The sequence below is a fragment of the Myotis yumanensis genome, unplaced genomic scaffold (genome assembly GCF_028538775.1).
Source record: "Myotis yumanensis isolate MYYU_CA2020_CCGP unplaced genomic scaffold, mMyoYum1.0.hap1 SCAF_14, whole genome shotgun sequence".
NCBI classification, from domain to species: Eukaryota; Metazoa; Chordata; class Mammalia; order Chiroptera; family Vespertilionidae; genus Myotis; species Myotis yumanensis.
In genome coordinates this window covers 40,029,647-40,042,364 of record NW_027223765.1, presented here as the reverse complement: position 1 = coordinate 40,042,364, position 12,718 = coordinate 40,029,647, and the positions used below count along the sequence as shown (strand labels likewise).

Below are 12,718 nucleotides of genomic sequence, written 5' to 3'. Positions count from 1 at the left end.
AAGATTCCTCTCTCTTTCTGGTGGCAGTGGTTGTCTTGAACTGTGTCCTTTGGTTCTGCAGGCCAGAAAGACTGTGGGTTTTCTATTGTACTTTAGCACCTATGGCATTCCCTTAGGATAAAAGGTGTTGACTTCCCTCCAGAATCTGCTCGCAGATTTTGTACATTCTCCAGTGCCTTCATATAGTTGATTTCTGTGTTATGTTCAGCCTTTATACTTGTTACTTATGGAAGGGTCTGTCTGCAGGAGCTTGCTTGACCATTTGGAAGCAGAACTTCCTAAAGGTTATTTGGTCATTTGGCATCTCATTTTTAATTATTCATTTATTTATTTTTAAAATTCTTGTTTAAAGTATTACATATGTCTCCTTTTCCCCCCATTGACCTCTCCCTGCCACCCCCACCCTTGGCATCTCATTTCTTAATGAAAACTTTTCATGAAGTCAATTTAATAATAATAAGGGGAATTTGTTTTTTCTAGGAAATGTCATTCAAGTGAAATGAGTGATTTGGTACAATTGATGACTCAGACCCTAAAACTGGACTCTAAAGAGAACTGTGAGGATCTCCCAGTACCAGATCCAGTGTCAGAATTTAAACTTCATCGGAAGTATCGGGACACACTGATACTTCATGGGAAAGTTGCAGAACAGGCAGAGGAACTCCATTTTAAAGAGCTACCTTTAGGTGATCAGTTTATTCTTTTACAGCAAACTGGAGAGCATGTTTATTGGAGAAATGTGTCAAACCAAGGAGCAGCTAATGCTTGCAAATTGTTTTGTCTTTTTATTCTTTCATTTGGATATCTCCATAAAAGGTATATCTTGTTTTATGTAACAGTTGTGTTCCTGAAAAGTTGCATGAAAATTGATTTTTAAAAATATGTGTAGATAAATACATGTTTGGAATTTTTCACATGGATTCTCTTCAAGTTAGACAGTTGTGCATTTTTAAGTTTAGGAGGTAATAATGAGACATAAAGCATAAATTCTTATATAGTCATACCTTGTTTTATTGTGCTTCACTTTATTGCACTTTGCAGATATGGTGTTTTTTACAAATTGAAGGTTTATGGCAATCTTGCATTGAGCAAGTCTATTGATGCCATTTTTTTCGCAGGCTCAGATGACAGCAATTTTAGCAATAAAGTATTTTTAAATTAAGGTATACACATTGATTTTTTATTTTATTTTTAATAATTTTTACTGATTTCAGAGAGGAAGGGAGAGGGAGAGAGAGATAGAAACATCAATGATGAGAGAGAATCATTGATTGGCTGCCTCCTGCACTCCCCACACTGGGGATCGAGCCCGCAACCTGGGTATGTGCCCTTGGCCAGAATCGAATCTGGGATCCTTGAGTCCGCAGACCGACGCTCTATCCACTGAGCTAAACCAGCTAGGGCCACATTGATTTTTTAAAAACATCATTACTATTACATACTTCATTGACCACAGTATAGTGTAAATATAACTTTTATATGCACTGGCAAAACCAAAAATGCATGTGACAAACCTGCAATATCTCTGAAGTATGCCTATATACATTTTAGTCATTGAAAATACATGAAGTCATTAAACTAAACTCTTGTCAAAATGAAAAAGATCTTAACATGACAAGATTTAAAAAAAACAACATATTGCATTCTTCTTGTGCCATGGTGGAAGTATTCATTTTTCCCTCTCTTTGTTATCACTTTTAAGCTATCATTCCAGGTTCTGAAAAGATCAGAAGAATAGTTGAAATCTTGAGAGCTGATGTAGTCCAGAGCCTGGGGATTCAGCTTTTAGAGCAAGTATATGAACTTTTGGAAGAGGAGGATGAATTGAAGAGAGAGGTGAGTGTCCTATTAGCTGTGTCAGCTGCTTATGCTGTAAAATTTTTTTAACAGCCTTTTGAAATGTAATTAACATTCCCTACATTTTACACATTTAAAATGTACAATTCAGTGGTTTTTTAGTATATTCAAAGTTGTACCACCATCACCACAACCAATGTTAGAACATTTAATTACTCCTTAAAGAAACCTTGTACCCATTGGCAGTCACTCCCCAAAGCCCTCCACCCCTGAGCAACCACTAACATTTCTGTCTCTATGGATTTGTCTATTCTAGATATTTCATTGAACTGGAATCACACAAAATATGTTGTCTTTTGTGATTAGCTTCTTTTACTTAGCTTAATACATAATCCATGTATCACATACTTTACTCCTTTATATAGCCAAATATAGTTCACTAGAGGCCCAATGCACAAAATGTGTGCACAGTAGGGTCCCTGGCAGTTGCCAGCTGCTGTCCGGGTACTCCCTCCTTTCCCCCGGCCGCCCCGCCCCCTGGTCGAACTTTCAGATGAACTCCCAGTTGAGGGGACAATTTGCATACTATGCTTTTATTACATAGAATTATATGGCTATAGCGTGTTTTGTCTATCTGCTTATGGACATTTAAATTGTTTCCACTTTTTGGCTATTATGAATAATGCTGCTATGAACATTCATGTATAAGTTTTTGTGTAGACATATGTTTTCATTTTTCTTGGGTATGTATCTACGAGTAGAAATTGCTGAGTCATATGGAAAGTATATATTTAACATTTTGAAGAATGGCCAGACTGTTTTCCAAAGCAGCTTCCTCATTTTATATTCCCACCAGTAATGTGTGAGGGTTCTAATTTCTTCACATCCTTGTCAACACTTATTATTGTCATCATTTTGGTTATAGCCATCCTCTAGTGGGTCAAGAGTATTTTCTCATTATGGTTTTGATGTGCTTTTTCCTAATGAATAATGGACATGGAGAATCTTTCATGTACCTGTTGGCTATTTTATATATTTTTTGGAGCCATGTCTATTTTGATCTTTTACACATTTTAAAATTGTTATTTGTATTTTTATTGTTGAGTTGTAAGAGTTCTTTATATATTCTGGATACAAGTTCTTTATCAGATGCATGATTTGCAAAAAGTTTTTCCCATTCTGTGGTGGTTTCTTCACTTTCTAATGACATTGTTTGTACCACAAAAGGTTTTAATTCTGATGAAGTTTAATGTATCTATTTTGTTGCTTGTGCTTTTGGTGTCATATCTAAGAAGGCTTTGTGTAACCTAAGATCACAAAGATTTATTCCTATGTTTTCTTCTAAAAATTTTATCATTAGCCTGGACAGCATGTCTTGGTTGTTTGGAACATTGTCCCATGCACCAGAAGGTGGTGGGTTCAATTCCCTGTCAGGGCACATGCCTAGTTTGAGGGTTCAACCCTAATTGTGGTGTGTGAGGAAGCTGCTGTTCAATGTTTCTCTCTCACCTCAGTGTTTCTCTTTCTCTCTTTCTCAAATCAATGAAAACATATCCTTGGGTGAGGATTAATAATAAAATAAATAAAAGGGTTTTTTTAAATATATTTTTTATTGATTTCAGAGAGGAAGGGAGAGGGAGAGAGAGATAGAAACATCAATGATGAGAGAGAATCATTGATCAGCTGCCTCCTGCACACCCCTTACTGTGGATGAGCCCGCAACCCAGTCATGTTCCCTTGACCGGAATCGAACCTGGAACCCTTCAGTCCGCAGGCCAACACTCTATCCACTGAGCCAAACCAGCTAGGGCAAAATAAATAAAAGTTTTTTCATTTAAATTCTTACATGAGTATCATGATAAATCTCGAGCTGTCCTATTCTCTCCCACCCAGGATGTGAATCATCCCTTTGTCACCTGTCATAGTTAAATATTTTTTTCTTGTGATGAGAACTTTTATGATCTACTCTTAGCAACTTTAAATATACAATACAGTATTATTAAGTATAGTCACTGTTCTATACATATATCCCAAGAACTTATTTTATAACTGGAATTTGTACTTTTTGATCATCTCTACCCATTTCCCTTACCCCTCACCCCCCACCACTGGCAACCACCAATCTGTTCTCTGTTTCTGTTTGTGTGTTTTTTTAAATTTTTTTTTGGTGTGTGTTTTTTTTTGGGGGGGTGCAAAAATAGTTTAATAGGTTCTACCAAGCAGACCAATAGGGGAGTGGTTAGGGGGTGATCAGGCTGGCAGGCAGAAGCGGTTAGGGGCAATCAGGCAGGTGAGCAGTTGGGAGCCAGCAGTACCGGATTGTGAGAGGGATGTCCAATTGGACATCCCTCGAGGGGTCCCAGATTGGAGAGGGTGCAGGCTGGGCTGAGGGACACCCCACCCCCACCCCAGTGCACGAATTTTGTGCATTGAGCCTCTAGTTTCTTTAAATATTTTTCTACTTCTTTCTTTCTCTTTTTTCTCTGGTCCTCCCATCACACCAGTGTTGGTATGCTTAAATAGTGTCCCACATTTCTCTGAGGCTCTGTTTATTTTCTTTACTCTCTGTCCTGTGGATTACATAATCTTTATTGATATATCTCTAAGCTTCCTTATTCTTTCATTAGTTCAAACATACTGTAGAGCCCCTCTGGTGAGTCTTTTGTTATTGCAGCACTTTTTAATTCCAGAATTTCCATTTGGTTCTTTTTACAATTTATTTCTCTTTATTAATATTCTTTGATATGACATTATCATCATACTTTACTTCTGTAATCATGACTTTCTTTAGTTTTTGTGAACATGTTTATAATGGCTATTTTGATGTCTTTTTTCATTAAATCCAACATCTGATTGTTCTCACAGGCAGTTTCTCTTTGCATGCTTCCCCCCCCCCCCCCCCCCAGTGTACATGTCAGACCTTGTTTCTTTGCATGTCTCCTAACTTTCTTTTGGAAACTGGAAATTTTAGACATCTATATATATAAAAGGCTAAGTGGCCGGCCAGCCAGTACATATGACGTGCACTGGTAATTTAAAAATAAATGAGTCATGCATGCACGATACTTATAAAGCTCTCGCTGGTGCCAGTCGCACATGTGTTTTAACTTTATGATGCTATCTTACGTATACTATTTTGACATGTAACTTTTTGCAGTAATGTAATTACCACATGAATCTTTCTTCTAATTAATTTCCTTTCAACATGAATGAATCCGTTCACTGGGCCACTAGTGTTTTTGTAACTTTGGTTACTGGCCTCCCTGGGAGTGAGGGTTGTTACTGTTATTCAATTGTTTAGTAATTAGCTGGATTATTTTAGTGAGGTCTATTTTACCCCTTCCTCCTTTCCCTACAGTGTAAAGCCTCTGATATTGCCCCTCAGTGGGTGCAACCTTGGGCATGTCCACAGCCACCTTGGAATGACAGGGTTTGGGAGAGCTCTCTTGATACTCTCCTTTTCCCTGACCTCACCCAGCTGTTAAGGTTTTTTAGTTGTCAGCTGATTGCTCTGCTGTTTTCCACAATGCCCTGGGGCATAAATTGTGCTACAGATTGATCCAATCTAATTCAGACTCCTTTGAAGGGATAGTTCAAAAGGTCAATGTTTGAGAATGGTTCTGACCCCAGGGAAGGTCCTCCCAGCTTCTTGTTTGTTTCCATGAAAGTAGCCTACAATTTAACCTATATATCCAATGAATCTACAGTCTCCTCCCCGTTGCCTTTCACCACTACCTCCTCCTTTTTGTTTTGTTTTGTTCTATTGAGAACACCTTTAGGCTTGAATTTTCCATAGTCTGCTTCAAATGAAGTCAGTTCATTTAAGAAAAGATTCCAGGTAAAATCTGTGAGCAAAGCTCTGGAGTTGAGGTGTGAGGACAATTAGCATGCTTGTTTCTGAGTGATATCCCTACTTTAAAAGTTCTGTGGGCCTGGCCTGTGTGGTTCAGTAGTTGAGCATCGAACCAAGAGGTTACCAGTTCGATTCCCGGTCAGGGCACATGCCCTGGTTGCAGGCTCAATCTCCGGTAGGGGCCCATCTTTGATGTTTCTCTCTCATCGATATTTCTATCTCTCTATCTCTCTCCCTTCCTCTCTCTCTAAAAGAAATCAATAAAAACATATTATAAAAAGTAAAAGCTCTGTGGGCCCTAGCTGGTTTTGCTCAGTGGATAGAGCATTGGCCTGTGGACTGACGGGTTCCGGATTTGATTCCAGTCAAGGTCACATGCCCCGGTTATGGGCTATCCCTGGTGGGGGGTGTGCAGGAGGCAGCCAGTCTATGAGTCTCTCTCTCCCCGGAGCTTTCCCTTCCTCTCTAAAATCAATAATATATTTTGGGGGAAAAAAAGCTCTGTGGGGGTAGAGGGGCTTCAGTCTGGTCTTCTCAGCATGCTTCACCCAGTCTTGGGCAAAGGCAGATTAGGACTCCACTATTTTCAGTGTCCTGTACCCAAGGTCGAGCCTCCTTCCTACAAGTCAAGCTGGGTGTAAGAAGGAAACTCCCACCTCTTGGCTGCACTCTTCCAAAACTTACCAACAACAGGTACGGGGGGCAGGATGAGATAGATATTCTGATATCCTGCCTCTTCCAGGAACATAGCCTTCTGACTGGAAGTTGGGGGAAACAGCCCTGTTTTGTTGGCTTCACCAGGCTGATGTACTTTTTGTCTCATTAGGGCTGGGAGTGGAGAGGTAGGCAGTTGATCTTAATTCATATACTATAGATTCTCACCAATCTTATTTTTAGATTATCTTGGGGGGTGGGAAGTATCTTTTTTGCTGTATGCCCATAGGGCCATTTTCAGGGATTTTTCCAACTGCAGAGCTCCTTGTGCTGTCCTACCACATGTGGAACCAATTAGGTTTACATTTCAGTTGTTACATCTCCTTTAATATGGAACAATTACCCAGTCTTTGTTTTTTACTACCTTGACATTTTTAAAGAGTATATGCCATTAGGCCCTGAATCAAGACCACTGGTTTTTTTGTAGCTGTTGGTTTCAAACAGGAGCCAAGAGCAATGTCTTCCTGTGGTTTGTTGGCCATTCAGGACCCAGTGGGAATGGCCAATTCAATTGGAAGAAACATAGAAAGAAAAAAAAAGAGTATATGCCATGTACTTTATAAAATGCCTGTTTGGATTTGTTTGACCTCTTGAGTAGATTCAGATTATGCATTTTTGGCAGGAATATTACAGAAGTGATGATGTGTCCTTAGTACATTATATCAGGAGGTCCATATCTGTTTAACACATCTGCTAATTTCAGGCATTTTTTTCAACATAGTGTCACATAGTAAATTTTCTTGATTTCTAGTCTTGGATTTTCTATATATTAATTGGTTATTTGTATTATTTTGTAAATGCCTTTGTTGAATTACATATGGGATTGATTTTGTTGTTTTATCAATTCTGATGTTCAATAAAACACTAGTTTTATTGATTCTAAGAGCTCTTTATATACTAATATATGCTAACACATATATATATATATACAGTGTCCCAAAAAATGTATACACACAGCTGATAGTTCAGTTTTGAAAATTACATTATTTTAATAAACACTGCCTTTAAAAGTATTCAAAGTGTATGTATACATTTTTGGGGGACACCAGATATATATACACATATTTTGTTGTGGTTCTCATCTGAAGATGTATTTTCCATTGATTTTTAGAAAGAGTGGGAGGGAGGGAGGGAGGGAGGGAGGGAGGGAGAAACATCAATGTGAGACACACACATTGATTAGCTGCTTCCCACATGCACCCCAACTAGACCATGGGATCAAGCCTGCAACCTTGGCCTGACTGGGAATTGAACCCGCAACCCTTCAGTGCGTGGGCTGGCGCTCTAACCACTGAGCACACCAGCCAGGGGAGGACATCTGTATATTAATATATTTTGCATGTATGTTGAAAATATTTTTGCTAGTTTATTGTTTGCTTTTTAATTTCTTAGGACTATTTTTTGATATCTTGAAGTTCAAATTTTATTTTATTTTATATAAATATACTTAGTATTTACCCATATGATATTCACCTTTGGTGTCATGCTTAGTAAAGCTGTTCTTCTAAGATTAGAGAAATATTTTTTCTACTACATACTGATTTTCTTGTTTCCCAAATAGGTACGTTTGCAGGAGCATATGGGTGAAAAGTATACGACTTACAGTGTGAAAGCTCGCCAATTGAAATTTTTTGAAGAAAATGTGAATTTTTGAGAATTTATTCTAATCTGCTGCCAGAGCTAAAGACTTATATTCAAAAGTTTTTGGCTTAAACAGAAACAAACTTATAATGATGGTTGGAGGCTATTCACCATCTTTATATCTCTTGGGTGGTTTTTTGTTTTGTTTTTTACTGGGGAAAAAAAAAAGGGACAGACCAATGGAATATGAAGCAAACTCACAACAGAAAGAACCTTTGGCTGTCTTATTCTCTTTGTGAAGAAAAATCTGTTATAAGACTTTGTTTGGTTACTTACTGAGCCTTAAACCACCAATTTTATATCTAGAACTTTATTTTTTTAAGGTATTAATTAGCTTGAATACAGGACCATATAATATTGGATTGAAAGTTTTATATTATACTGCAGTGATAAAAGCAATAGGAGAAATAAATGACATATGTCCAGTGATACTACTTGTCATTGTTAATAACCTTAGGTAGTAGTTGATAAATTATTTTGGAAAAAATAAATTCAAGATTCTAGGAGTATATTTAAAGAACATGAAGTTGTATCTAGTACTTCAGCAATTGAATTCCTCTTTACTGATGGACATTTAACATTGTATTTTCATGTAATATGCACCTCACCTAGGGTATATAAGAATTGAAACTAAGAGATATTTTGGCTTTGTAAATGAATGTTTTTATATGCTTTTTTTTTTTTAGATTTCTCCATGAGGGAATACATTTCTTAAACACTTATTCCTTTTCCAGTTAAGCAATTTATAAGTAGAGTCCAGCTCCTTTTAGTTATGTTGGACATTTCTCTCTCAAGTTTGGCTTCTTGTACATCAAGATATTGGTTGTCTTCCCATGTTTCAAATGTATGTTTATGTATTACCTGTTAGTTATTTATGAGGGGTATTGCCCACCTAGGAAACAGTTTTTTAAAATAAGTATTGATTAGTAAATTTTCACCTCTGTATTCGAGACTCTAAAAATGAATTCTGCTCCAGAAATTTTTTTTTTTTAATAATTAAAAATGTATCTTCTCGCCTGGCTGGTATGGCTATGTGGTTGAGTGGCGACCCATGAACCTGGAGGTCATGATTTGATTCCTGGTCAAGGTACATGCTCAGACTGTGGGTTCCATCCCCAGTAGGGGGCATGCAGGAGGCAGCCGATTGATGATTTTTCGCATCATTGATGTTTCTCTCTCTCTTTCCCTTTCTGTCTGAAATCAAAAAATATTTTTTTAAAATGTATCTTCTTTGAAAATATATACACACATAAAATACTCTAATGAAATGTTTCCTTTCTAGTCACTTAACAGATCTTTATTTACTGTTTTGCTAGGTGCTATTTCTGGAGTTGGGAATATAGTGATGACTTAAACAATACTCCCTGTCCTTATAATGCTCATAGCCTGGTTTCGGAGACCTCTTATTTTCACTCTGAAGGGTTTGTTAGAACTCAACTATAAAACCATCTAGTCCCAATGGGGGGAAAAAAGAGGACACCTGTTAATAGTTTCAACAATAAAGATAAATAAAAAAACACATCTAGCCCCAATGCCTAGATGGGGGCAAATCCTTGGTCTTCCTGAGTTATTCACCATTTCTTGCACATTTCAGAAATACGTTTTCTAACTTATTGATATAAAGTTGTACATATTTTCTTAGAATGAAAAAAAGCTCCTGTTCCTAACTTTTAAACCACATTTATTATACTTACTAGAGGCCCGGTGAACAAAAATTTGTGCACTGGGGGTGGGGGGGGGGGGGGTCCCCTCAGCCCGGCCTGTGCCCTCTCGCAGTCTGGGACCCCTTGAGGGATGACCACCTGCTGGCTTAGGCCCGCTCCCCGGGGGAACTGGGCCTAAGCTGGCAATCAGACATCCCTCTGGCAGCCTGGGAGCCCTCGGGGGATGTCCACTTGCCAGCGGGGAGCAGGCGTAAGCTGCAGTTGGACATCCTTAGTGCTGCTGAGGAGGCGGGAGAGGCTCCCACCACCACCACTGTACTGGCAGCCATCACCTTGGCTTGTGGCTGAGCAGAGCTCCCCCTGTGGGAGTGCACTGACCACCAGGGGGCAGCTCCTGCATTGAGCGTCTGCCCCCTGGTGGTCAGTGTGTGTCATAGTGACCAGTCATTCCCAGCCGTTCTGCTGTTAGGGTCAGTTGCATATTATCCTTTTATTATATAGGATAGAGGCCTGGTGCATGGGTGGGGGCCGGCTGGTTTGCCCTGAAGGGTGTCCCGGATCAGGGTGGGGATCCCCACTGGGCCTGGCCAGCCTGGGTGAGGGGCTGATGGCTGTTTGCAGGCTGGCCACACCCCCTTTAGGGTGGGGGGGGGTCCCCACTGCGGTGCCTGGCCAGCCTGGGTGAGGGGCTGAGGGCCGTTTTCAGGCTGGCCAAGCCCCCCCAGCGACGGAAGCTCCCAGCCTCTCCTTTTTTTCTTTTATTCTGGGATTTATTTACCTTCTATAATTGAAACTTTGTAGCCTTGAGAGGAGCTCAGAGCCGGTCAGGGCAGGCGGGAAGCTTGGCTTCCTCCATCATTGGGGCAACCAAACCTGCTTGCTCCAGCTCTGTGGCTGCCGGCCGCCATCTTGGTTGGGTTAATTTGCATATAGTCTCTCTGATCGGGTGGTGGGCGTGGCTTAAGGCATAGCAAAGGTACAGTCAATTTGCATATTTGTCTTTTATTAGTGTAGATTGATATATTTGATCTATGTATTTCTGCCTTCCTTTTTAAAAAAACTTTCCTGACTTTTGCTGTATTAAGGTCTTTGCTCCCTTTTTCTTAAACTCACAGTTTGGAAGTCCTATATCCTGGTATTGAGAAATAGAATATTACCTATAATAACCCTCCCCCTCACATAAGACCTTTAGAAAACTTTCTCTTCAGCCTTCTGGAAAATTTAAAAGGAATTTATGACTTCACTAGAGGCCTGGTGCATGACATTAGTGCAATAGGGGGAGGAGGAAGGGGGGCGGGTCTCAGCCCAGCCTGCACCCTTTAGCAGTCCCGGAGCTCCTCAAAGGGAGCGGACCTAAGCCGTCAGCCTAGCTTGTGGCTGAGCAGCATTCCCCCTGTGGGAGCGCACTGACCACCAGGGGGCAGCTCCTGTGTTGAGCATCTGCCCCCTGGTGGTCAGTGTGCATCATAGCGACCTGTTTGTTCCGCCATTGGGTCAATTTGCATTATTACCCTTTTATTATATAGGACTAGAGGCCCGGTGCACAAAAATTTGTGCACTCGGGGGGGAGGGAGGGCCCCTCAGCCCGGCCTGTGCCCTCTCACAGTCTGGGACCCCTCGGGAGATAACGACCTGCTGGTTTAGGCCTGCTCCCGGGTGGCAGAGGGCAGGCCCAATCCCTAGGTGCAGCCCTTGGTCAGGCTCAGAGCAGGGCCGATTGGGGAGTTGGGGTGCCGCCCCCTGTCATGCACAGAGCAGGGCGGATCGGGAGGTTGCAATGCCACCGCTAGTCACGCTCAGGGTAGGGCCAATTGGGGGGTTGGGGCACCGCCCCGTCATACTCAAGGCAGGGTCGATGGGAAGGTTGCGGCACCACCCCGTCACGCACAGAGCAGGGCCGATCAGGGGGTTGAGGAGCTCCCCCCTGTCACGCACAGAGCAGGGCCGATAGGGGAGTTGGGGCACCACTCCCTGTCACACACAGAGCAGGGCGGATCAGGGGGTTGGGGCGCCGCACCCTGTCACACTCAGGGCTAGGCCGATGGGGAGGTTATGGCTCTACCCCGTCACACACAGAGTAGGGCCTGTGGGGGGAGTTGGGGCGCTGCCCTCTATCACCCACAGAGCAGGGCTGATCAGAGGGTTGGGGCACCGCCACTGTCACACTCAGGGCAGGGCCAATGGGGAGGTTATGGCTCTACCCCGTCACACACAAAGCAGGGCCCGTGGCGGGGGCGGGGGCGGGGGGGGGCACTGCACCCTGTCACACACAGAGCCGCAGGGCAATCAGGGAGTTGGGGAGCTCCCCACTATCAGGCACAGAACAGGGCTGATCAGGGGGTTGGGGCGCCTTGCCCTGTCACAAACAGAGCAGGGTGGATAGGGAGGTTGTGGCTCCACCCCGTCACACACAGAGCAGGGCCGATCAGGGGGTTTGGGCGCTGCGCCCTGTCACGCTGATCCCGGTGCTGGGAGGCATATTACCCTTTTACTATATAGAATAGAGGCCTGGTGCATGGGTGGGGGCTGGCTGGTTTGCCCTGAAGGGTGTCCTGGATCAGGGTGGGGGTCCCCACTGGGGTGCCTGGCCAAGCCTGGATGAGGGGCTGAGGGCCGTTTTCAGGCTGGCGGGTGACTGAAGCTCCCAACCGCTCCTTTTTTTCTTTTTCTTTTTATTCTGGGCCAGCTTTAGCGCTGAGGCTCGGCTCCAGCTATGAGGCCTCCGCTGCTGAAAGCAGGTTTCTGGCCTTTGTTTACCTTCTGTATTTGAAACAATGTTGTGGTCCTGCTGGCTGAAGCCTGGCTGACTGAAAGGAGGTTTCTGGGGTTTTGTTTAGCTTCTATATTTGTTACTGTGTTTCTTAGAGAGCAGCTGAGAGGCTGGCAAGGCAGGCGGGGAACCTGGCTTCCTCCGTCACTGAAGCAAGCAAGCCTCCCTGTTCACGTCAGCTGCCTGGCTGCCGGCCGCCATCTTGGCTGGCAGTTAATTTGCATAAGGATATGCTGATTAGCCAATGGGAAGGGTAGCGGCAGCCGTACGGCTAATTAC

The 12,718-nt window shown here is 42.4% G+C and overlaps 1 protein-coding gene and 1 non-coding gene across 4 annotated transcripts in view; both read left to right on the top strand.

The window, feature by feature from the left end:
* NEK4 (NIMA related kinase 4) overlaps positions 1–9,021 on the top strand; it is a 33,076-nt gene extending 24,055 nt beyond the window's left edge. For all 3 annotated transcript variants that reach the window (XM_070390739.1, XM_070390738.1, XM_070390737.1), the window contains 3 exons: positions 481–686; positions 1,703–1,836; positions 7,926–9,021. In XM_070390739.1, coding sequence (XP_070246840.1) covers positions 481–686; positions 1,703–1,836; positions 7,926–8,018 — 433 coding nt within the window. In that variant the 3' untranslated portion in view covers positions 8,019–9,021. The remainder of the gene's footprint in view (positions 1–480; positions 687–1,702; positions 1,837–7,925) is intronic.
* LOC138992860 (small nucleolar RNA SNORA2/SNORA34 family) lies at positions 6,757–6,890 on the top strand. The gene has a single exon (XR_011468184.1). It is a non-coding gene; the product is annotated as a small nucleolar RNA SNORA2/SNORA34 family (small nucleolar RNA).
* Positions 9,022–12,718: the final 3,697 nt, after the last annotated feature.